This window comes from Pseudophryne corroboree, chromosome 1, assembly GCF_028390025.1.
Source record: "Pseudophryne corroboree isolate aPseCor3 chromosome 1, aPseCor3.hap2, whole genome shotgun sequence".
Classification (NCBI taxonomy): domain Eukaryota; kingdom Metazoa; phylum Chordata; class Amphibia; order Anura; family Myobatrachidae; genus Pseudophryne; species Pseudophryne corroboree.
The window spans coordinates 116221019-116244482 of record NC_086444.1 but is presented as its reverse complement, the minus strand read 5'-3'; the positions used below and the strand labels follow the sequence as shown (position 1 = coordinate 116244482).

The 23464-nt window shown below is 43.2% G+C and overlaps 1 protein-coding gene across 2 annotated transcripts in view; it reads left to right on the top strand.

The window, feature by feature from the left end:
* Positions 1 to 23464, top strand: part of PLPP1 (phospholipid phosphatase 1) — a 215586-nt gene that overhangs the window by 60004 nt on the left and 132118 nt on the right. Inside the window, exon 2 of one of the 2 annotated variants that reach the window (XM_063962208.1) lies at positions 4141 to 4295. The exons of the other annotated variant lie outside the window; for it this stretch is intronic. Coding sequence (XP_063818278.1) covers positions 4141 to 4295 — 155 coding nt within the window. The remainder of the gene's footprint in view (positions 1 to 4140; positions 4296 to 23464) is intronic. 2 annotated transcript variants of the gene reach the window in all.

Here is a 23464-nt window from a genome sequence, read left to right as displayed (position 1 = left end):
GTACTTGGACGATCTCCTAATAAAAGCGAGATCACGAGAGCAGTTGCTGAACAGCGTATCACTTTCACTGAAGGTGTTGCAACAGCACGGCTGGATTCTCAATATCCCGAAGGCACAGTTGGTTCCAACGACTCGTTTGCCTTTCTTAGGCATGATTCTGGATACGGACCAGAAAAGGGTTTATCTTCCGATAGAAAAGGCCCATGAACTCATGAATCTGGTCAGGGACCTATTGAAGCCAAAAAGGGTGTCAGTACATCACTGCACTTGAGTTCTGGGAAAGATGGTGGCGTCTTACGAGGCCATTCCTTTCGGCAGGTTCCATGCGAGGACTTTCCAATGGGACCTTCTGGACAAGTGGTCCGGGTCACATCTACAGATTCATCAGATGATCACCCTGTCCCCCAGGGCCAGGGTATCTCTCCTGTGGTGGCTGCAGAGTGCTCACCTTCTAGAGGGTCGCAGGTTCGGCATTCAGGACTGGGTTCTGGTAACCACGGACGCGAGCCTCCGAGGTTGGGGAGCAGTCACACAGGGAAGAAACTTCCAAGGTCTCTGGTCAAGCCAGGAGGCGAGTCTTCACATCAACGTCCTGGAGTTGAGGGCCATATACAACGCCCTTCGTCAAGCGGAGAATTTGCTTCGCGACCTACCTGTTCTGATTCAGTCAGACAACATCACCGCAGTGGCTCATGTAAACCGCCAAGGCGGAACAAAGAGCAGAGTGGCAATGGCAGAAGCCACCAGGATTCTTCGCTGGGCGGAAAATCATGTAAGCGCTCTGACAGCAGTTTTCATTCCGGGAGTGGACAACTGGGAAGCAGACTTCCTCAGCAGACACGATCTACATCCAGGAGAGTGGGGACTTCATCAGGAAGTCTTCGCAGAGATTGCAAGTCAGTGGGGACTGCCTCAGATAGACATGATGGCGTCACGCCTCAACAAGGAATTACAGAGGTATTGCGCCAGGTCAAGGGACCCTCAGGCGGTGGCAGTGGACGCCCTGGTGACACCGTGGGTGTTCCAGTCGGTATATGTGTTTCCTCCTCTTCCTCTCATCTCCAAGGTATTGAGAATCATAAGATGAAGAGGAGTACAGACGATTCTCATTGTTCCACATTGGCCGCGAAGGGCCTGGTATCCGGATCTGCAGGAAATGCTCACAGAAGATCCGTGGCCTCTTCCTCTCAGAAAGGACCTGTTACAACAGGGGCCCTGTCTGTTCCAAGACTTACCGCGGCTGCGTTTGACGGCATGGCGGTTGAACGCCGGATCCTAGCGGAAAAGGGCATTCTGGATGAGGTCATTCCTACTCTGATAAAGGCTAGGAAGGACATGACCGCAAAACATTATCACCGTATATGGCGGAAGTATGTATCTTGGTGTGAGTCCAGGAATGCTCCTCCGGAAGAATTCCATCTGGGCCGTTTCCTTCACTTCCTACAGACTGGAGTGAATTTGGGCCTAAAATTAGGCTCCATTAAGGTTCAGATTTCGTCCCTAACCATTTTCTTTCAAAAGGAATTGGCTTCTCTCCCAGAAGTACAGACTTTTGTGAAGGGAGTGCTGCATATCCAGCCTCCTTTTGTACCTCCAGTGGCACCCTGGGACCTTAAGGTGGTGTTGCGGTTCCTTAAGTCTCACTGGTTTGAACCACTCAAAACGGTGGAATTGAAGTATCTCACTTGGAAAGTGGTCATGTTGTTGGCCTTGGCATCGGCTAGGCGAGTGTCGGAGTTGGCGGCTTTATCTCACAAAAGCCACTATCTGATTTTCCCTGTGGATAGAGCGGAATTGCGGACTCGTCCTCAATTTTTGCCCAAGGTGGTTTCATCTTTTCATATGAACCAACCTATTGTGGTGCCTGTGGCTACGCGGGACTTGGAGGATTCCGAATCCCTTGATGTGGTCAGGGCATTGAAAATTTATGTGGCCAGAACGGCTCGGGTTAGGAAAACAGAGGCACTGTTTGTCCTGTATGCAGCCGACAAGGTTGGCGTTCCTGCTTCGAAGCGGACTATTGCTCGCTGGATCTGTAACACGATTCAGCAGGCACATTCTACGGCTGGATTGCCGTTACCAAATTCTGTAAAGGCCCATTCCACTAGGAAGGTGGGCTCTTCTTGGGCGGCTGCCCGAGGGGTCTCGGCATTACAGCTGTGCCGGGCTGCTACTTGGTCGGGTTCAAACACCTTTGCAAAGTTCTACAAGTTTGATACCCTGGCTGATGAGGACCTCATGTTTGCTCAATCGGTGCTGCAGAGTCATCCGCACTCTCCCGCCCGTTTTGGAGCTTTGGTATAATCCCCATGGTCCTTACGGAGTCCCCAGCATCCTCTAGGACGTAAGAGAAAATAAGATTTTAAACCTACCGGCAAATCTTTTTCTCCTAGTCCGTAGAGGATGCTGGGCGCCCGTGCCAGTGCGGACTACATCTGCAAGACTTGTATATAGTTTTTGCTTACATAAGGGTTATGTTACAGTTTGATCAGTCTCGGGCTGATGCTGTTTTGTTTCATACTGTTAACTGGTTCGTATATTCCAGGTTACACGGTGTGGATGGTGTGGGCTGGTATGAATCTTGACCTTAGATTAACAAAATTCCTTTCATCGTACTGTCCGTCTCCTCTGGGCACAGTTTCTCTAACTGAGGTCTGGAGGAGGGGCATAGAGGGAGGAGCCAGTGCACACCCATATCTAAAGTTCTTTTTAGTGCCCATGTCTCCTGCGGAGCCCGTCTATTCCCCATGGTCCTTACGGAGTACCCAGCATCCTCTACGGACTAGGAGAAAAAGATTTACTGCAGGTTTAAAATCTTATTTTTTTTTATTTTTTTTTTATTCTATGGAGTTAACCACATTCACTTCTGTCAGTTCTACAGTCTCAGCCTTTCCTGACTGTGACCTACTCAGATCACTTCTCTCAAACTCTGCTGTATATCGGTCTAATCGGTAAAAGCTGTCAAGGAATAAAAGGCCTTATTTATTAACGTGGCACAAAAGGCAATATTGTGCTGTAATCCATAACGGCCAATGAAAGATCATCTTTTAACAGGCAGGTGCAGCCAAACTAATAGTTAATATCTGATTGGTTGCAGCTCTTATGTTCAGGTATTATGCTTGAAACATTTGATTGGATGTAGGGATTTAACGCGATTCTAGTAAAATACAATCAAAATGCGTATTTGCATTTGCTACTAGCATTCGTAACAAATACATTTACAGATGTACCATAATGCCAACACAATGGGGGTAATTCCAAGTTGATCGCAGCAGGATTTTTTTTAGCAGTTGGGCAAAACCATGTGCACTGCAGGGAAGGCAGATATAACATTTGCAGAAAGAGTTAGATTTGGGTGTGGTGAGTTCAATCTGCAATCTAAATTGCAGTGTAAAAATAAAGCAGCCAGTATTTACCCTGCACAGAAACAAAATAACCCACCCAAATCTAACTCTGTCTACACATGTTATATCTGCCCCCCCTGCAGTGCACATGGTTTTGCCCAACTGCTAAAAAAATTCCTGCTGCGATCAACTTGGAATTACCCCCAATGCTAGAAAACTGCAACTAGGTATGGTAACGTTAGAAAACGTTTTCTATTGTCAGACCAAGTTCGCAGGAATTGTGCTGGCATTGAACACTGTACATGTCATTAATGGTAATGTGTACAGTGCCCAACAGGGCACCGTACATGTCACTCTCCAGCAAGTCGCTTGTAATATTATGCTCTATATAATCAATTCTTTCCATGGAATCTTCTTCGTCCCCCCCTAACCCCTCCCCCACCCCACCCCCAACTGGGATATGCAATAAGCTATTTCCAGAGGAATCCAAGCCTCCGTGAGACCCAAGATAATGCAGTAAGATTGGGTAACACGTATAGTTTGCAAATGTATCTTTAAGCAAAAGTGAGCTACAATCCACTAAATATTCCAAATCGTACGCCTGATGTAATTTGTTTTGGTATACCTTGAATTTTTTAAATGTATTTTTATTTTTTAATTTTTTTTAATTCCCATGTTCACTGACCTGCATGGATTTGACAGCTTGCGCTAAGCAGCAAACATGTTTTTTGTTTTTGCTCAGTAAATGCTGAATCAGACGTCTTATTATTTTCTGTTTTCTCCGTTCCCCCCACAGCTGGCTTACCCATGGGCGTTCTAAAGTTGATCACAAAAAAGCCGTATCAGAGGGGCTTTTTCTGTAATGACGACAGCATCCAGTATCCATTCCATAACAGTACCGTCACCTCCACTATGCTCTACTCAGTGGGGTTCACTTTGCCCATTTGCTCTGTAAGTAACTGCATCCTCTGCAGTGGGGACGTTATCTCAGAAAGGGTCCTGGAACCTGTCCGGTCTGCCCTGAGTCAAGATCATAAGAGGGGCCTTATTGGCGGGTTTGGTACGATCTCCCAGCTGTGACAATACCAATGGTCGCAATCCTGGCAGCGGAATCCCAACGGTCAAAATGCAGACACATTTTAGTGTATTCTAACCCTAACCCACCCCTCCCGCAGCCCTAACCCTAACCCTCCTTTCCCATAGCCTAACCCTAACCCACCCCTCCTGCAGGCCTAACCCTAACCCACCCCTCCTGCAGCCCTAACCATCCTTTCCCATAGCCTAACCCTAACCCACCCCTCCTGCAGCCCTAACCCTAACCATCCTTTCCCATAGCCTAACCCTAACCCACCCCTCCTGCAGCCCTAACCCTAACCATCCTTTCCCATAGCATAACCCTAACCCACCCCTCCTGCAGACCTAACCCTCCTTTCCCATAGCCTAACCCTAACCCACCCCTCCTGCAGCCCTAACCCTCCTTTTCCATAGCCTAACCCTAACCCACCCCTCCTGCAGCCCTAACCATCCTTTCCCATAGCCTAACCCTAACCCACCCCTCCTGCAGCCCTATCCCTAACCATCCTTTCCCGTAGCCTAACCCTAACCCACCCCACCTGCAGCCCTAACCCTCCTTTCCCATAGCCTAACCCTAACCCACCACTCCCTCAGCCCTAACCCTAACCATCCTTTCCCATAGCCTAACCCTAACCCACCCCTCCTGCAGCCCTAACTCTAACCATCCTTTCCCATAGCCTAACCCTAACCCTTCCCATAGTACCTAACCCACCCCTCCAGAAGCCCTAACCATCCTTTCCCATAACCTAACCCACCCCTCCCGCAGCCCTAGCCCTAACCATCCTTTCCCATAGCCTAACCCTAACCCTTCCCATAGTACCTAACCCACCCCTCCAGAAGCCCTAACCATCCTTTCCCATAACCTAACCCACCCCTCCCGCAGCCTTAGCCCTAACCATCCTTTCCCATAGCCTAACCCTAACCCTTCCCATAGTACCTAACCCTAATACTCAATGCTGGGATCTGTCTGTATTTTGACCGTCTGTATTCCACAGACTGGATTGTGACCCTAGGGATGGTTACTGCTGGGATCCTGACTACATCCCTTTATAGCTTTCACTTCTCTATTCCACTAGCATATTTTTATTTGTCTATTTTTTTTTTTTTAATTACAGTTTCTAAAATGTAGTACTTGTAAATCTGATGGGACTGTGCTGATTATATTTATAAATATAAATATATATATATATATATATATATATATATATATAATGACAGGTTTGCCTTTGGCTAATGTCTTTTTTAATTTAGTTACGATCCCTTTGAGTTTGAGGTTTGGTTGTGTTACTTATTCTAGTACTATTACTCAAGTTAGAGAACAAAAATTACTCACACTCATATTTGTGTTTAAATGTCAATGGAACAAGTGGCTTAAAAAGGCGACAAATTGTGCAGATTCCTAATGTGGGCTGAGACTTGTCAGTAAATGGTTGGTGTCACAGAAGATTATAGTAAATTGTTCTCTTGAGCTTTTGATGGCGCAGGTGCCTCTTTGTCTTTGCCTGGCCTGAGGGAATTCAGGACTTCTCTAACAGATATTGATCTTATTTTCAGAATGTTTGTGCCCCCCCCCCCCCCCCCCCTTCACACACACACACACACACACACACACACACACACACACACACACACACACACACACACACACACACACACACACTCGAACGAAACAAACCCATATATACAGCATTATATGAAACTGTGTGGCTATTGCTATGTGTTATGCTTTTTATTCATATTTTTTTGGTAAATTAGTTGGACCTGTAGTTGTGTAGCAGCCGGAGAGTAACCTACAAGACTGCATAGCAGGTCTCGCTAATGATCTCAAATTAAAAATAATGCAGGCGTTTACATATTTCATGGAATATTTAGGGAATATATAACACATTGTTAATATGAGATGGGATTTAGGAAAATGGTTGCACAGATATCTAGATTCAGAAGGGTTTTTTTAAGGTCTAATTTACACGTAAGGTTCCTGTGAACCCAATAAGGGAAGAGCTCGGCCTCTATGTGAAAGCAAAGGTCATACATCCAGAGTTACATTGTTATATTTGCGGTACAATTTTCACCTGAAAGGCAACGTTTGATTGGTTGTAAAACGATACAGCGACTTCTTGTACAGTTGCCTCTGCTCCAGTGTTCATAGCTGCCTAGGACTGATTCTTTATTATTATATTGTACAGTACGATGGCACTCTTTCTTTCCTTCTTATTGCTGATGAGGACATCTTGCTGTTTTTAAAAGATGGGTTTAATTTTATTTTGGATAAGTCATTACATTTCTCATGACCTTATTTCCCCAGTTGTGAAGCTTGCCCAAGATCGCAAAAAATGCTCGTAAAATACATTTTCCACCATATGTGGAGAAGTCTGTAGGTTGTTTCCTGCAGCCCAGCAGAGAAGTTGCAGAAGATATTGTGCTAGTCTGCAAAACATATGCTTGTTTTCCACTCAACTTTTTGAAGTGTAAACCAAATTCCACAGTGAACCCACGTCTTCTGGAGATCAGATGCTGTGTCCCGGTATCAGCGCTTCCTGCTTTCTGAATACTGCAGCTGGTTTCCTTTGTGGAATATCAACCGTCTCCACACTTATACCCCTTTCACATCGCACTAAAAACCCGGTATCGACACGGCATATTGCCGTGTCGAAACGGGTCCGTGTGCGATGTGAAAGGTCCTTTGGTGAATTAGCGGGTCGCCTGACCCGGTAATTCAACCCGGTAAAAAAGAAGGGCTATTACCGGGTCAGGTGCAGTGTGAATGGGAGCCGTTCCGATGCGACACGGCTCCCAATCACAGCATAGGCAGAGGCGGCGCAGGAGATGAGCTCATCTCCCGGCGCAGCCTGCACCCCCGCCCCTGCTGCTGCTGCACCCTCCGCTGCTATGGCAACCGACCCGGTATATTGCCGGGTCGGAAAGCCAGCAACGGAGCGCAAATGCCGGATCCCACCCGGTAAGTACACGTTTCTCTTACCGGGTAGGATCCGGCATTTGCCATCTGAATGCAGCATTAGTGTTGCCACTGTTACATTGTTCCTGAGTGGATTTAGCCAGTGTCAGTGGTAGGGGCCCATGTTTAGGGGTGTGGCCAGTCTGCTGAGGGTGTGTGGCCTGCCACCTCATTGGTTTGACTAACCATTAGAGAGTACAACGTCTGGAGCCCTTCATAAGTATATACAGTAAATTCACTGCTGCATGCATGATAATGTACCAGATTAGTAACAGATTAATAACAGCAATGCACTGTAGAAAATACACAATAGTCCAGTATAAAGTAACATATGTATAATGTATAATTCAAGTGCACAGTCTAGAACCTGATCCTTAGAGCAGGAGGTGGGCCCCTAGGCAGCAGGGCCCACCGGTGGTTTCCCCTGTACCCCTGTGGGCCAGTCCAAGCCTGGATTTAGCATGGTCACACCCAAGATGGCAGGTTTTACGGTATGCCTTTTGTCTTCTGGTATTTACATGGCCTAGGTTTTCCATAAGGTGCTATTGGCCAGTTCTTCCTAATGTACATGGTTGGTGCTGTATTTGGCATACTAAAGGGCCCTACTCACTGGCCGACCCGCCGCCGAGCTACCCGACGGCGGATACGGCCGACGAGCGACCCGGCGGCGGGGGGGCAGTGAAGGGGGGAGTGAAGTTTCTTCACTCCCCCCGTCACGCGGCTGCATTGAAGTGCAGGCAAATATGGACGAGATCGTCCATATTGGCCTGCATGCACAGCCGACGGGAGACCAGCGATGAACGAGCGCGGGGCCGCGCATCGTTCATCGCAGGAGTCTCCACACTGAAAGATATGAACGAGTTCTCGTTCATTTATGAACGAGATCGTTCATATCTTTCAAAAAATCGGCCAGTGTGTAGGGCCCTTAAGGATTGAAGTCATTTAGGTGCGAGTTTGCAAAAGGTGTTAAACTCTCACACTTTGCCTTAATGCGCGTACCCGAAATTTACACAATTCAGTTAGAAATGACATTTCGCACTACTCTTGCAAATTGTTTCCAAAAAATGAACTGCGAAAATAACATGCAGAAAAGTAGGGAGACCTTCCTAGACCCCAAAAGTGACAACTTTGTTAGCAGAATCATATAGAAGGCTTTTAGTGGGCATAAGGAAAGTACTGTAACTTTTAAAATGTGTCAGATGGCTTATTTGTACATTTTAAAAAAGAGAAATACTGTAAAAAGCTTACGAATTTTGTTTAATAGCAAAATAATATAATGAAATGCAAAAAAATAAATAATAGAAATTATGGTGCTTTGGGGGTAATTTATGTAACAGCAGTGAAGTAGTCAGGTTTTAAGACTCTGTGATAGTGTAGGACAGCGGTGGCCAACCTGTGGCTCTTGAGCCTCATGCGGCTCTTTCTTTATTCAAATGTGGCTCCCGACACTCAAAGTCATGTGACCACAACAGATCCAGAAACTGCTGCACTCCAGCCAGACAGGCAGCAGCAGCACTACGGACACTGAGAACTGAGAGAGCCAGATACTAGAGGTGAGACACCCACTGGCAAACAGAGGACACATAAAGGGGCTGCTGCAATGGCACAAGGTGTATTTTCGGGGGGGCTGTAGTGACACATGAGGGTCCTGGCAGGAGTGACTCATGGTGGAGCTGGCTGTAATGACATACTGTAGGAGTGTGCTAGCCGGAGTGACACATGAGGTAGCTGGCTGAAGTGACACAGTAGGGTATGTGGAAGTGGCTTTTTAAATGTATTTTATGTTGGATCTGGCTTTAAAAATGTATTTTATGTGGATCTGGATTTTTAAATGTATTTTACACCAGAGGCGTGGCCTAGCAGGCACAAGGCCACACCCCATTTTTGCATGTGCGCCTGTGGCTTGATGTCGGCTCTTTGATGTGCCTAACAAGATTTTTTGGCTCTTTGTTTCTGACTGGTTGGCCACCCCTGGTGTAGGACCTGCATGAAGGTGGGGTACCTTGAAAATCGGTATGCAGGCTTCCGTGCATTGGCCAATCCACCAACTAAACCCCCATCATTTATTTATTGAATTGTTAAGGATAAGTGAGTTTACTTTGGTGAGTGCTGGGTTCTTTGTTTGTATTTATTAGAGCGATGTGGTCATGGGCTACATGCACCCCGCCCTGTGTACCCCGCTTTTGTGGTGGAGGGTGTATTTTTTACCCCATAAATGACAGGTAATTATTGACCGAATTAAGCGAACTGAAAACTTCTAAATGCCTAAATAATCATTAAGAAGGATGTCCAAGGGTTTCTGAAGCAAGTCCCGACATTTTGACCTTTAAAATAAGGATTTTTCCCTGCCCTTTCACCAGCACCAGGGGGTTTCGGGCAGAAACGGGAATGTGAGTTTGGAATTAAATTGCAAATGTATTTTGCGGTGCGAATTTGCCATGAATTTGAGTTGTGGGACCAAATTCACACTTCCTTTATTTATTATTTATTAACAGTTTCTTATATAGCGCAGCAAATTCTGTTGAATTCCCCCCTAAGCATTACTCAGACTAAAACAAGAGAAGTTATACTGTGCAGTATGTTGATAATGTAATACAGGTTGAGTATCCCATATCCAAATATTCCGAAATACAGACTTTTTTTGAGTGAGAGTGAGATAGTGAAACCTTTGTTTTTTGATGGCTCAATGTACACAAACTTTGTTTAATACACACAGTTATTAAAAATATTGTATTAAATGACCTTCAGGCTGTGTGTATAAGGTGTATATGAAACATAAATGAATTGTGTGAATGTAGACATACTTTGTTCAATGCACAAAGTTACAAAAAATATTGGCTAAAATTACCTTCCAGCTGTGTGTTTAAGGTGTATATGTAACATAAATGCATTCTGTGCTTGGACTTAGGTCCCATCGCCATGATATCTCATTATGGTATGCAATTATTCCAAAATACGGAAAAATCCCATATCCAAAATACCTCTGGTCCCAAGCATTTTGGATAAGGGATACTCAACCTGTACCTGCAAAAACAGTAAAATAAATATTAAACAGTTCTTATAAATTAGGGACTGCTGGTAAAAAACACACCTGTTGAATTAATGGCAGGAATATTAGTTAACGCCACAGAATAGCTGTATATAAAGTCTGCAGGTGAATGGTCATCCATAATAACCAGTTGTGTTTTGAGGAGATGCATTCAGAATCCCAGTGGTTGGGATGCCGGCTGTCATGTGACCGACGCCGGAACACTGACAACTGACATCCCAAAGGTAAGTATTGGGGTTATCCTTAGGGTTAGGCACTAAAGGGGAGTGGTTAGCCCTAGCTGCCACCCCCCAAGGGTTAACCCTAGCTGCCACACCTGGAAGGTTAGACCTAGCCACCCCCCTGCCCTCCCCCCCCGGAGGGTTATGGTAGTGGATGGTAAAAATACCTGATCCGATGTTGAGATCTTCAATGTTGGATGGCGCTGTCAGTCATGTGACTGTCGGCATCCCATCCGCCGGGGTTGTCATACTGAACCTCTTTTGAGGAGTGTATGTTTGTTTTCATTTAATTATAAAACCTATATTATTATAGGGTGATGTTTTGTTTGTCTGCTTTTTGGTTAATCATAAATTATTAAATCATAGGGGGGTATCCAATTAGGCGCGATAATGCGATCAAAGCTAAAGTTATCGCACCTATCTCCCGAAAAATTAGCTTATCGCAGACTGCACGCTACCATTTTTTACACCTATCCTATTCCAAGATGGCAAAAATGGGATTTGTGCGATAATTCTAGCTGGCAAAACTGCCTGTACCCCCAGAAAAGCCAAATTTAATATAGGAACACGTTTTAGAAGTCTATTAGTGGCCATAATAAAACTATTTGATGTCATTAAGTTGGGTTATATGCATATTTTTAAAAATGTGAAAGTGATAGAAAGCTAATTTTTTTTTCCATTATATTTGGGGTACATAAAAATGGGTATAAGTATATATATTTGAGTAATTTTAGGGGACTTAAAAAAAAAAAAAAAAAAAAGTGGCAACAGACCCATCTGCAGGTGTAAAAACACTTGTCCCACTCCTAAAGCACCCCAATATACCTGTCCCATACCTTCCCCAATTTCTATCACTTTGCATTTTTGGACCCTAAAAATGACATGTCATTATTCGTCAATTAAAAATAATTAAAACCATCTAAGTGCCTAATTAGTCATTCAGAGGGGGTGTTCCAGTGGTTCTGAACCAAATCCCCATATTTTTACCTTTTTAAAATAGCGATTTTGCTCTACTTATCCCCTGTTCGGAGATGAAGAGAAATTTGCGATAAACTCTATGGAGACTTTTCGCCGATACAGTTTCGCAGATAATTGGATACAGAGTTATTGCAAATGCGATGAATTTCACCGAGTTATCGTGGCTAATTGTATACCCCCCATAATGTAATGGTACAGTACATAACTTTTCCATAGGAATGATCTGTGAAGTTAAGAGCTTGCCAGTAATACCGCATTGTTTGCGTTGTGCAATCTTAATGTCATGGGAAGCAAAGTTTAGTATTTGTCCTTCGTAATGAGATTACTGCTCCTTACATTAACTTTTATGGCCGTCCAGATAGAACCGTGACCACGGATAACCATGTGATGCTATAAATCACACTTTTTACTTATTTTTTTTTCTTCAAAGTAATGTATAAGATAAATGCTGCCAGCGTCTGAGAGATTGTACAGGTCATTTCACAATCCGGAACGTTGTAAATGTAATTCCCCCATAGAAAGAAAACACTTTGACGTTAGGAAATGAGTGACTTTATCAGGAAAGGAGATGTCCCAATGCTGCCAATGTCATAAGCTCTTCCTCTGTTCCCTAGCTGACAGGTCTGTGCCCATCAGTATCACATCGGGGGAGATTTAGCAAAGCTCGGAGACAGATATAGTATCAACCAATCGGCTCCTAACTGTCATTTTTGTCAAACGCAGCATATACAATGACAGTCGGAAGCTGAGTGTTTGGTACTTTATCTCTCTCCACTTTATCTTTCTTCAAGCTTTGATATATCTTTCCCATTGTATGCAAACTATATGCCACACACAACTTTTGCCCTGATTTCAACTCTGAGCAAGGACACGTCAAGACAAGCACTTTATGAGAGCATTGTATTCTTGAATGTATTAATTTCTTTTGTCTGTTTGCCGTGTGAATAAAATATGCACAAGTACTGACATAGGGATCACTGATCCCTATGCATGCAGCTTTTTGCCCTCATTCATTCAGAGTTCAACACTAGTAAACTTTTAAAGAAGAAAAAGAAAAAAAGAAAGCTCTGTAGAGTGCATTGATTTCCGTTATAGGGCAGTATTCAATTGAAGTCGGAACTGCCGTTTAGTCGGAAATACAGCATTTTTCGACTTTTTTAGGTAGAATTATGATTCGACCTATTAAATGGTCCTGCCGTTTTTCCAACTTGTCGGAAAAAACACGTGGATCAGCGGATTAGCCGCGGATCCACGTATTTTGTCGGATATGCGGCCAAATCCGACAAGTTTTAGTCCCGTTTTCGACAATGTCAATCCGCCTCAAATTGAATACTGAACTGTCGAATCCTTTCCGTCGGAAAGGATCCGTCATCAATTGAATAGAAAATGACTTATACATATCATATAATCTTTATAGTCCAAACGTACCAAATTTGCAGCGCGCTGATGGAAATACAGGGACTGTCGGGAGAGACCAGAGGTGAGGCAGACACTGCCTGGAGCTGCAAAACTGCAAAAGAGGACAAGGGGAGGCAGCTAGAATAGCTGCCTCACTGAGGGGGGCGTGGCTTGATGCAGTGTTAGGTGACCTGAGCAGGAAGTTCTGCGCACAAAACCAGGTGCAGCCAACATGAAGCCGAAGCTGATCAAGGCTGCTAAAATGTATGGGGACGTGCTGCTGAATGGCTTCTGGGCTGGGCAAGGGGGGCATGGGGCTTGCCCCCTCGGCACTCGCGTCCTACTTCTGCTAAGGTATATTCTAGGTGTGGTTTAATGTGAGAATCTGCTTCATAAGTTGCTGCAGTTCCCCTTGGAAAACATGACATATTGTAGCCATGGCCTGCAGTTGTCTGGTGTATCCAACTGGCTGCGATAATGCTGCGGGCACAAAAAAAAGGGGGGGGGGGGTCGCTATTTAAAAAAAAATTCTATTACCAATGTTTACAACGCCCAGTTTTTGTCGCGGAAATGCATAGAGTCCGCGAAAATCCACGGAACTATGTATTTTTACTGCACTTATTGTGGCAAAAATAGTCACCTATCGGGGATTTGGCTTCACCGGCCTGAGAAACCACTCTCCGATAAGTGCCGCCTATCGGGGCTAATAAGATAGCCCCCGACAAATCAATTACCGCAGCTAATTGGATACCCCCCATCGACTATTATTATGAAGCGTGACGGTGATCACCAGTGGTATTAAGCTGCAACTCGTTGCTAGCACAGAATAACACCTGTTTGTTTTCATCGCTAGGCTTTGGTTCATATAGATTTATTATTAATTGTGAGTACATGGAACTGCTGCTGTTATCACGCGCTTTTTAATCCTCAATAAATGTTTATAGAGATAATAGTAGTTCTGTTGTTTGCTTGACAATACAATAGTGCAACACACCCCTCACCACCATCATTGCAAAATCTCCTTAAAATAGAACCCGGCAAGGCCAAGCGGAGGCGTCCTGTGTGGATGAATTAATTGCTGTCAGCTGATGATCACGCTCATCGTATCGCAGGACAAGTACAAATCTGTTTCCTGTCACAAAACAATATTCCAGTCTATGGGTAATGTGGTAGTTGTGCAATATCAAAAAAAAGTTTTAATGGGCATCCAGTGGCTCACTAACCATTGGGGAACTGCAAGTTCCAGCATGCCCTGGCAACCAGTAGTTCAGCTACAGATCTATTTGAAATAAACAGTCTTGTTGAACTGGCGCCGTGTGTTGGATTGTCTACCTTTCTGTGCTGGTCTACTCTTTATAACCTTGTGACATGGTTCCAGGACAGATTTAAATATAGTATTCTCTAACATTACTGGCAGAGACCTGAATAGCTGCATATTATGTGTTCGGTTTCCTTCTGTTCTTATTGAGGAAACGTGAAGGAAGTACGTTTATAATTGTCACTCAAACTTTGGACACTGACAGGAAAAGGAGTGGGAATTTGTTTCTTTATCCATTTCTGGCACGGTTGTGGTTTTAACTTTTATATCACTTTTGCTACAAAGTTCTAAAATAGTGCTTTTTATTTTGAAAGCTATTTAAAGAGCTAGCTGTTTGTGTATACACACACACACACACACACACACACACACACACACACACACACACACTTATATTTTTACGTGTATTTATGGATGTGGCTTGAACCTAGAAAAGAGAGCCAAGATTGGCTTATTGATTGCTTATTAATTCTCAGTTTGGAGATTTACTAGAATAATTTATTATACCGGTAGCATGTGGTCACCACGGAAAACTGGGTATATAGCTTAATCAATTTACGATGCTTGTCCTATGTGCTGGACTGTTCCAGAAACTGGAACCCATAGGAAACCAACGCAAAATGGAGAGAACATAGGAAATGCTGGTTCTTTAGAACTGAAGTGATTAAGCATGAGTCTAAGGACAAGTATGACCTGACCTCACGACTGCAGCAAAATTGAGGGGGTAGTGGGTGACGACATACTAGCCAAGTTCCCATTGTTAATTACTAATTACTTTGAGCCTCCATTTCATGATGATACCAGATACCATCAGCATATTTCATTTAGTGTCCCTGTGAAGCTTACAGATATGCCACCGGTATTTTACATGCTACCTGTCTCGTAATGTCCAGGGATATTACCCCCCCCCCCCCCCGCGGCATCCTCTGCTGAATTGCTGCCAGTGACTAGTTGGTGATTAATGCCCGCCTGTGACTGCCATCTGCTTATGCGCATTGTACTCTGCTGCAATGGGGGCATAGTAAAGCCTGTAAGGCTTTGCTGAAACTGGAAAGGCTTTGATGGTCCCCATTACTGCAATGTGAATCCTACTGCGTACGCCATCTATAACGGTCATAAACAGCGGGAAGCTGAGATTTACTGTTTGGTAAATACTGAACAGATGTCCTAACCCCTTTGCGAGTGCAAAAGGGGTTTTGGCTTTTTTATAATGGAGTGCTATGGGTGGGGTGCGGAGGAGTGGGGAAACTTTGCTGATGTCGTTGTGCTGGTGCGCCAATTGTGTATAGGGTGGGAGAGGGTGAGATTACACTAAACTTCACTACAGAAAAATATAGTCTACGATGCAGGGGCTGGACGGATTGAAAGTCCCCTATGTACCCAATCCTAGTACCCACAGTCTCTCCCAAATTGATTTCAAAATGGTATTCCTTACTATTCCTATATATTGTATACATTTCTTTCAAGACAGTGAAAACTAGCATGTTTACATGACTGATCCATTTTAGTTGTGTGTTTTTGTGGTTTGTTTTTAATGAGATCCCCAGATTTCTGAAGAACAGGTTATCTACGTCACAGAATTACTCAAATTGTATTATCAACAAGTTTCAGGAACGGTTTTAATATTTGGTTGGTGGATCAGTACTAGAGGAACACGGCATGTTCACTCCATTTTTAACTGGCAATTGATACAAAGGGGATGGGGGCTTTGCATATGACATGTCCAACAGTAACAACTAGGAAACTGGATCCCCTGCATTTAGCTGCCAGCTATCAAAAATACCCCTATTATAGCAACAATGTGTATCTGTAAACAGTAATATTACTAACTTAGGGTCACATTTAACATTGAAACTTTAAAGGAGGTTCCCCGGATTATCAATACACCCTAAAGTGGATTGAGACATCTGGTAAAACGTTACCTCTTCTGCAATGGCTTCCTACAGCTGGGGACACACTTTTCCAGCACTCATCCAATTCAACCTCTGACCTGCCAGTTGGGTAGACATTAATAGAGTAGGTATGCTCACACGGGTATGGGACTCAGGGTAGACAGTGTCTAGGTCGACGCCTATTGGTCGACAGTGAGTAAGTTGACACAGGCAATAGGTCGACACAGCCATTAGGTTGACATGATTTTTTTTTTTTTGGGTGTCGTTTATTTCATAAAGTGACCGGGAACCCCAATTAGTGCACCATATTGCTTCGGGCAAGGTGCTTCGATCTGCTACTGCTGCGCTCGGCACAGGTTACTGTTCCCAATTGTAGTCCACGTGGATCGTGAAGTATGAAAAAGAAAAGTCGATCTGTTTCCATGTCGACCCAATGGCCGTGTCTACCTATTTATGGTGTCAACATAGTCACAGTCGACCAATAGGTGTCGACCTAAGTGCTGTAGACCCAGAATCTGGATACTGCTCACACAGCTTTTTAATCCAGTTGTGGTCGTCTGGTTGTGTCAAAAGATTTTTAAACCTGCTGTAAAATTAGGAGACCAGATCCTTTGTGTGTGAGCGGTAGCTGGTCTGCCAAAGATTGGAAGTGTGTGTCTGGTGGCACAATGCTTTCAGCAGAAGTAGTAGTAGGTAAGGAAGTAGTAGGTAAGGAAGTAGTAGTAGGAGGTAAGGTAGTAGTAGTAGTAGTAGTAGTAGTAGTAGTAGTAGTAGTAGTAGTAGTAGTAGTAGTAGTAGTAGTAGTAGTAGTAGTAGTAGTAGTAGTAGGAGGTAAGGTAGTAGTAGTAGGAGGTAAGGAAGTAGAAGTAGTAGTAGTAGGAGGTAAGGAAGAAGTAGTAGGTAAGGTAGTAGTAGTAGAAGGTAAGGAAGAAGTAGTAGGTAAGGTAGTAGTAGTAGGAGGTAAGGAAGAAGTAGTAGTAGGAGGTAAGGAAGTAGAAGTAGTAGTAGTAGGAGGAGGTAAGGAAGAAGTAGTAGGTAAGGAAGTAGTAGTAGTAGTAGGAGGTAAGGTAGTAGTAGTAGTAGGAGGTAAGGAAGAAGTAGTAGGTAAGAAAGAAGTAGTAGTAGTAGGAGGTAAGGTAGTAGTAGTAGTAGTAGTAGTAGGTAAGGTAGTAGTAGTAGTAGGAGGTAAGGAAGAAGTAGTAGGTAAGGAAGTAGTAGTAGTAGGTAAGGAAGTAGTAGTAGGAGGAGGTAAGGAAGAAGTAGTAGTAGTAGTAGGTAAGGAAGAAGTAGTAGTAGGAGGCAAGGAAGAAGTAGTAGGAGGTAAGGAAGTAGTAGTAGTAGGTAAGGAAGTAGTAGTAGTAGGTAAGGAAGTAGTAGTAGGAGGTAAGGAAATAGTAGTAGTAGGAGGTAAGGTAGTAGTAGTAGGAGGTAAGGAAGAAGTAGTAGTAGGAGGTAAGGAAGTAGAAGTAGTAGTAGTAGGAGGAGGTAAGGAAGAAGTAGTAGGTAAGGAAGTAGTAGTAGTAGTAGGAGGTAAGGTAGTAGTAGTAGGAGGTAAGGAAGAAGTAGTAGGTAAGAAAGAAGTAGTAGTAGTAGGAGGTAAGGTAGTAGTAGTAGTAGTAGTAGTAGTAGGAGGTAAGGTAGTAGTAGTAGGTAAGGAAGTAGTAGTAGTAGGTAAGGAAGTAGTAGTAGGAGGAGGTAAGGAAGAAGTAGTAGTAGTAGTAGGTAAGGAAGAAGTAGTAGTAGGAGGCAAGGAAGAAGTAGTAGGAGGTAAGGAAGTAGTAGTAGTAGGTAAGGAAGTAGTAGTAGTAGGTAAGGAAGTAGTAGTAGGTAAGGAAGTAGTAGTAGGAGGTAAGGAAATAGTAGTAGTAGGAGGTAAGGTAGTAGTAGTAGTAGGAGGAGGTAAGGAAGTAGTAGTAGTAGTAGTAGGAGGTAAGGAAGTAGTAGTAGTAGTAGTAGTAGTAGTAGTAGTAGTAGTAGGTAAGGAAGAAGTAGTAGGAGGTAAGGAAGACGTAGGAGGTAAGGAAGTAGTAGTAGTAGTGGAAGAAGTAGGAGGTAAGGAAGTAGTAGTAGGAGGTAAGGAAGTAGTAGTAGTAGTAGTAGTAGTAGTAGTAGTAGTAGTAGTAGTAGGTAAGGAAGAAGTAGTAGGAGGTAAGGAAGAAGTAGTAGTAGGAGGTTAGGAAGAAGTAGGAGGTAAGGAAGTAGTAGTAGTGGAAGAAGTAGGAGGTAAGGAAGAGGTAGGAGGTAAGGAAGAGGTAGGAGGTAAGGAATTAGTAGGAGGTAAGGAAGTAGTAGTAGTAGTAGTAGTAGGAGGTAAGGAAGTAGTAGTAGTAGTAGGGGGTAAGGAAGTAGTAGTAGGAGGTAAGGAAGTAGTAGTAGGAGGTAAGGTAGTAGTAGGAGGTAAGGAAGTAGTAGTAGTAGGAGGTAAGGAAGTAGTAGTAGGTAAGGAAGTAGTAGTAGTAGGAGGTAAGGAAGTAGTAGTAGGAGGTAAGGAAGTAGTAGTAGGAGGTAAGGAAGTAGTAGTAGTAGGAGGTAAGGAAGTAGTAGTAGTAGTAGTAGGTAAGGAAGTAGTAGGAGGTAAGGAAGTAGTAGTAGTAGGTAAGGAAGTAGTAGTAGGTAAGGAAGTAGTAGGAGGTAAGGAAGTAGTAGTAGTAGGTAAGGAAGTAGTAGGAGGTAAGAAAGTAGTAGTAGTAGCAGGTAAGGAAGTAGTAGTAGTAGAAGGTAAGGAAGAAGTAGTAGGAGGTAAGGAAGAAGTAGTAGTAGGAGGTAAGGAAGAAGTAGTAGTAGTAGGAGGTAAGGAAGAAGTAGGAGGTAAGGAAGAAGTAGTAGTAGTAGGTAATGAAGTAGTAGGAGGTAAGGAAGAAGTAGTAGTAGTAGGAGGTAAGGAAGTAGTAGTAGGAGGTAAGGAAGAAGTAGTAGTAGGAGGTAAGGAAGAAGTAGGAGGTAAGGAAGAAGTAGGAGGTAAGGAAGTAGTAGGAGGTAAGGAAGAAGTAGTAGTAGTAGGAGGTAAGGAAGAAGTAGTAGTAGGAGGTAAGGAAGAAGTAGTAGTAGGAGGTAAGGAAGTAGTAGTAGGAGGTAAGGAAGAAATAGTAGTAGTAGTAGTAGGAGGTAAGGAAGAAGTAGTAGTAGGAGGTAAGGAAGAAGTAGTAGTAGGAGGTAAGGAAGTAGTAGTAGGAGGTAAGGAAGAAATAGTAGTAGTAGTAGTAGGAGGTAAGGAAGAAGTAGTAGTAGGAGGTAAGGAAGAAGTAGTAGTAGGAGGTAAGGAAGAAGTAGTAGGAGGTAAGGAAGAAGTAGGAGGTAAGGAAGTAGTAGGAGGTAAGGAAGAAGTAGTAGTAGTAGTAGTAGTAGGTAATGAAGTAGTAGTAGGTAATGAAGTAGTAGTAGGTAATGAAGTAGTAGTAGGTAAGGAAGAAGTAGTAGTAGTAGGAGGTAAGGAAGAAGTAGGAGGTAAGGAAGAAGGGTAAGGAAGAAGTAGTAGTAGGAGGTAAGGAAGAAGTAGTAGGAGGTAAGGAAGAAGTAGGAGGTAAGGAAGTAGTAGGAGGTAAGGAAGAAGTAGTAGTAGTAGGTAATGAAGTAGTAGTAGGTAAGGAAGAAGTAGTAGTAGGAGGTAGTAGTAGGAGGTAAGGAAGAAGTAGAAGTAGGAGGTAAGGAAGAAATAGTAGTAGTAGTAGGAGGTAAGGAAGAAGTAGTAGTAGGAGGTAAGGAAGAAGTAGTAGTAGGAGGTAAGGTAGTAGTAGTAGTAGTAGTAGTAGTAGTAGTAGTAGTAGTAGTAGTAGTAGTAGTAGGAGGTAAGGAAGTAGTAGGAGGTAAGGAAGAAGTAGTAGTAGGTAATGAAGTAGTAGTAGGTAAGGAAGAAGTAGTAGGTAAGGAAGAAGTAGAAGTAGGAGGTAAGGAAGAAATAGTAGTAGTAGGAGGTAAGGAAGAAGTAGTAGTAGGAGGTAAGGAAGAAGTAGTAGTAGGAGGTAAGGAAGAAGTAGTAGTAGGAAGAAGTAGTAGTAGGAGGTAAGGAAGAAGAAGTAGTAGTAGGAGGTAAGGAAGAAGTAGGAGGTAAGGAAGTAGTAGGAGGTAAGGAAGTAGTAGTAGTAGTAGTAGTAGTAGTAGGTAATGAAGTAGTAGTAGGTAAGGAAGAAGTAGTAGTAGGAGGTAGTAGTAGGAGGTAAGGAAGAAGTAGGAGGTAAGGAAGAAATAGTAGTAGTAGTAGGAGGTAAGGAAGAAGTAGTAGTAGGAGGTAAGGAAGAAGTAGTAGTAGGAGGTAAGGAAGTAGTAGTAGGAGGTAAGGTAGTAGTAGGAGGTAAGGAAGAAGTAGTAGTAGGAGGTAAGGTAGTGGTGGTAGTAGTAGTAGTAGTAGTAGTAGTAGTAGTAGTAGTAGTAGGAGGTAAGGAAGAAGTAGTAGGTAAGCAAGTAGTAGTAGGAGGTAAGGTAGTAGTAGGTAAGGAAGTAGTAGTAGGAGGAGGTAAGGAAGAAGTAGTAGTAGGTAAGGAAGAAGTAGTAGTAGGAGGCAAGGAAGAAGTAGTAGGAGGCAAGGAAGAAGTAGTAGGAGGTAAGGAAGAAGTAGTAGGAGGTAAGGAAGAAGTAGTAGTAGGAGGTAAGGAAGTAGTAGTAGGAGGTAAGGAAGTAGTAGTAGGAGGTAAGGAAGTAGTAGTAGGAGGTAAGGAAGTAGTAGTAGTAGGAGGTAAGGAAGTAGTAGTAGTAGTAGGAGGAGGTAAGGTAGTAGTAGTAGTAGGAGGTAAGGAAGTAGTAGTAGGAGGTAAGGAAGAAGTAGTAGGAGGTAAGGAAGAAGTAGGAGGTAAGGAAGTAGTAGTAGTAGTGGAAGAAGTAGGAGGTAAGGAAGTAGTAGTAGGAGGTAAGGTAGTAGTAGTAGTAGTAGGTAAGGAAGAAGTAGTAGTAGGAGGTAAGGAAGAAGTAGTAGGAGGTAAGGAAGAAGTAGTAGGAGGTAAGGAAGAAGTAGTAGGAGGTAAGGAAGAAGTAGTAGTAGTAGGTAAGGTAGTAGTAGTAGGTAAGGAAGTAGTAGTAGGAGGTAAGGAAGTAGTAGTAGGAGGTAAGGAAGTAGTAGTAGTAGTAGTAGTAGTAGTAGGAGGAGGTAAGGAAGTAGTAGTAGTAGTAGGAGGTAAGGAAGTAGTAGTAGGAGGTAAGGAAGAAGTAGTAGGAGGTAAGGAAGAAGTAGGAGGTAAGGAAGTAGTAGTAGTAGTGGAAGAAGTAGGAGGTAAGGAAGTAGAAGTAGTAGTAGTAGTAGTAGTAGTAGTAGAAGTAGTAGTAGGAGGTAAGGAAGAAGTAGTAGGAGGTAAGGAAGAAGTAGTAGTAGGAGGTTAGGAAGAAGTAGGAGGTAAGGAAGTAGTAGTAGTGGAAGAAGTAGGAGGTAAGGAAGAGGTAGGAGGTAAGGAAGAGGTAGGAGGTAAGGAAGAGGTAGGAGGTAAGGAAGTAGTAGGAGGTAAGGAAGTAGTAGTAGTAGGGGGTAAGGAAGTAGTAGTAGTAGGAGGTAAGGAAGTAGTAGTAGTAGTAGTAGTAGGAGGTAAGGAAGTAGTAGTAGGTAAGGAAGTAGTAGTAGTAGTAGGAGGTAAGGAAGTAGTAGTAGGAGGTAAGGAAGTAGTAGTAGGTAAGGAAGTAGTAGTAGTAGTAGTAGTAGGAGGTAAGGAAGTAGTAGTAGTAGGTAAGGAAGTAGTAGGAGGTAAGAAAGTAGTAGTAGTAGTAGTAGTAGGAGGTAAGGAAGTAGTAGTAGTAGAAGGTAAGGAAGAAGTAGTAGGAGGTAAGGAAGTAGTAGGAGGTAAGGAAGAAGTAGTAGTAGGAGGTAAGGAAGAAGTAGTAGTAGGAGGTAAGGAAGAAGTAGTAGTAGGAGGTAAGGAAGAAGTAGTAGTAGGAGGTAAGGAAGAAGTAGGAGGTAAGGAAGTAGTAGTAGGAGGTAAGGAAGAAGTAGAAGTAGGAGGTAAGGAAGAAATAGTAGTAGTAGTAGGAGGTAAGGAAGAAGTAGTAGTAGGAGGTAAGGAAGAAGTAGTAGTAGGAGGTAAGGAAGAAGTAGTAGTAGGAGGTAAGGAAGAAGTAGAAGTAGGAGGTAAGGAAGAAGAAGTAGTAGTAGTAGTAGTAGGTAATGAAGTAGTAGTAGGTAATGAAGTAGTAGTAGGTAAGGAAGAAGTAGTAGTAGGAGGTAAGGAAGAAGTAGGAGGTAAGGAAGAAGTAGAAGTAGGAGGTAAGGAAGAAGTAGAAGTAGGAGGTAAGGAAGAAATAGTAGTAGTAGGAGGTAAGGAAGAAGTAGTAGTAGGAGGTAAGGAAGAAGTAGTAGTAGGAGGTAAGGAAGAAGTAGGAGGTAAGGAAGTAGTAGGAGGTAAGGAAGAAGTAGTAGTAGTAGTAGTAGTAGTAGTAGGTAAGGAAGAAATAGTAGTAGTAGTAGGAGGTAAGGAAGAAGTAGTAGTAGGAGGTAAGGAAGAAGTAGTAGTAGGAGGTAAGGAAGAAGTAGTAGGAGGTAAGGAAGAAGTAGTAGTAGTAGTAGTAGTAGTAGTAGTAGTAGTAGTAGTAGTAGTAGTAGTAGTAGTAGTAGTAGTAGTAGTAGTAGTAGTAGTAGTAGTAGTAGTAGTGGTGGTGGTGGTTAGTAAGAAAGAAGTTCGTTAGTAAGGAAGAAGAAGAAATAGTAGTAAGTAAGGTAGTGGTAGTAGTAGTAGTTGTTGTTAGTAGGTAGTAGTAGTAGTAGTTAGTAAGAAAGAAGAAGTAGTAGTTAGTAAGGAAGTAGTAGTAAGTAAGATAGTAGTAGTTGTTAGTAAGTAGTAGTAGTTGTTGTTAGTAGGCGGTGGTAGTAGTAGTAGTAGTTGTAGTTAGTAAGTAGTAGTGTTTTTGAACTAGAGCACCTTAACCAGTCCCAATTTTTTTCCAACAATGGAAGTAATTGTAGCCCCCATGCATGCCATTGTAACCTGTGTGTTCTAATTAACAATCCTTTCAGATTTACAGAAAACTAATTTCTCTATATGCCCAGAATCTAGTGCTTCTCTTTTGTATGTGCTAGTTTATATCCTGCTCAGTCCCAGGGCCTATATTGACCTTTTTAAGCTGAGGTGTTTTTGGCTGTCATTGTTGGTGAAAGTGTGCCGCCTCTGCCCCACCTTCCTATGAGAGCGGCAGGAAACGTTTCTAAGGAACTAATATTAGAATGGGTGAGACCTGCAAGTCTCTGGGTGTGTGCAGTTCACTATGCCTGTTATTAAACTCCAAGTTTGGCATTCATTGAACCATGGTCTGATAGTAAATCCAT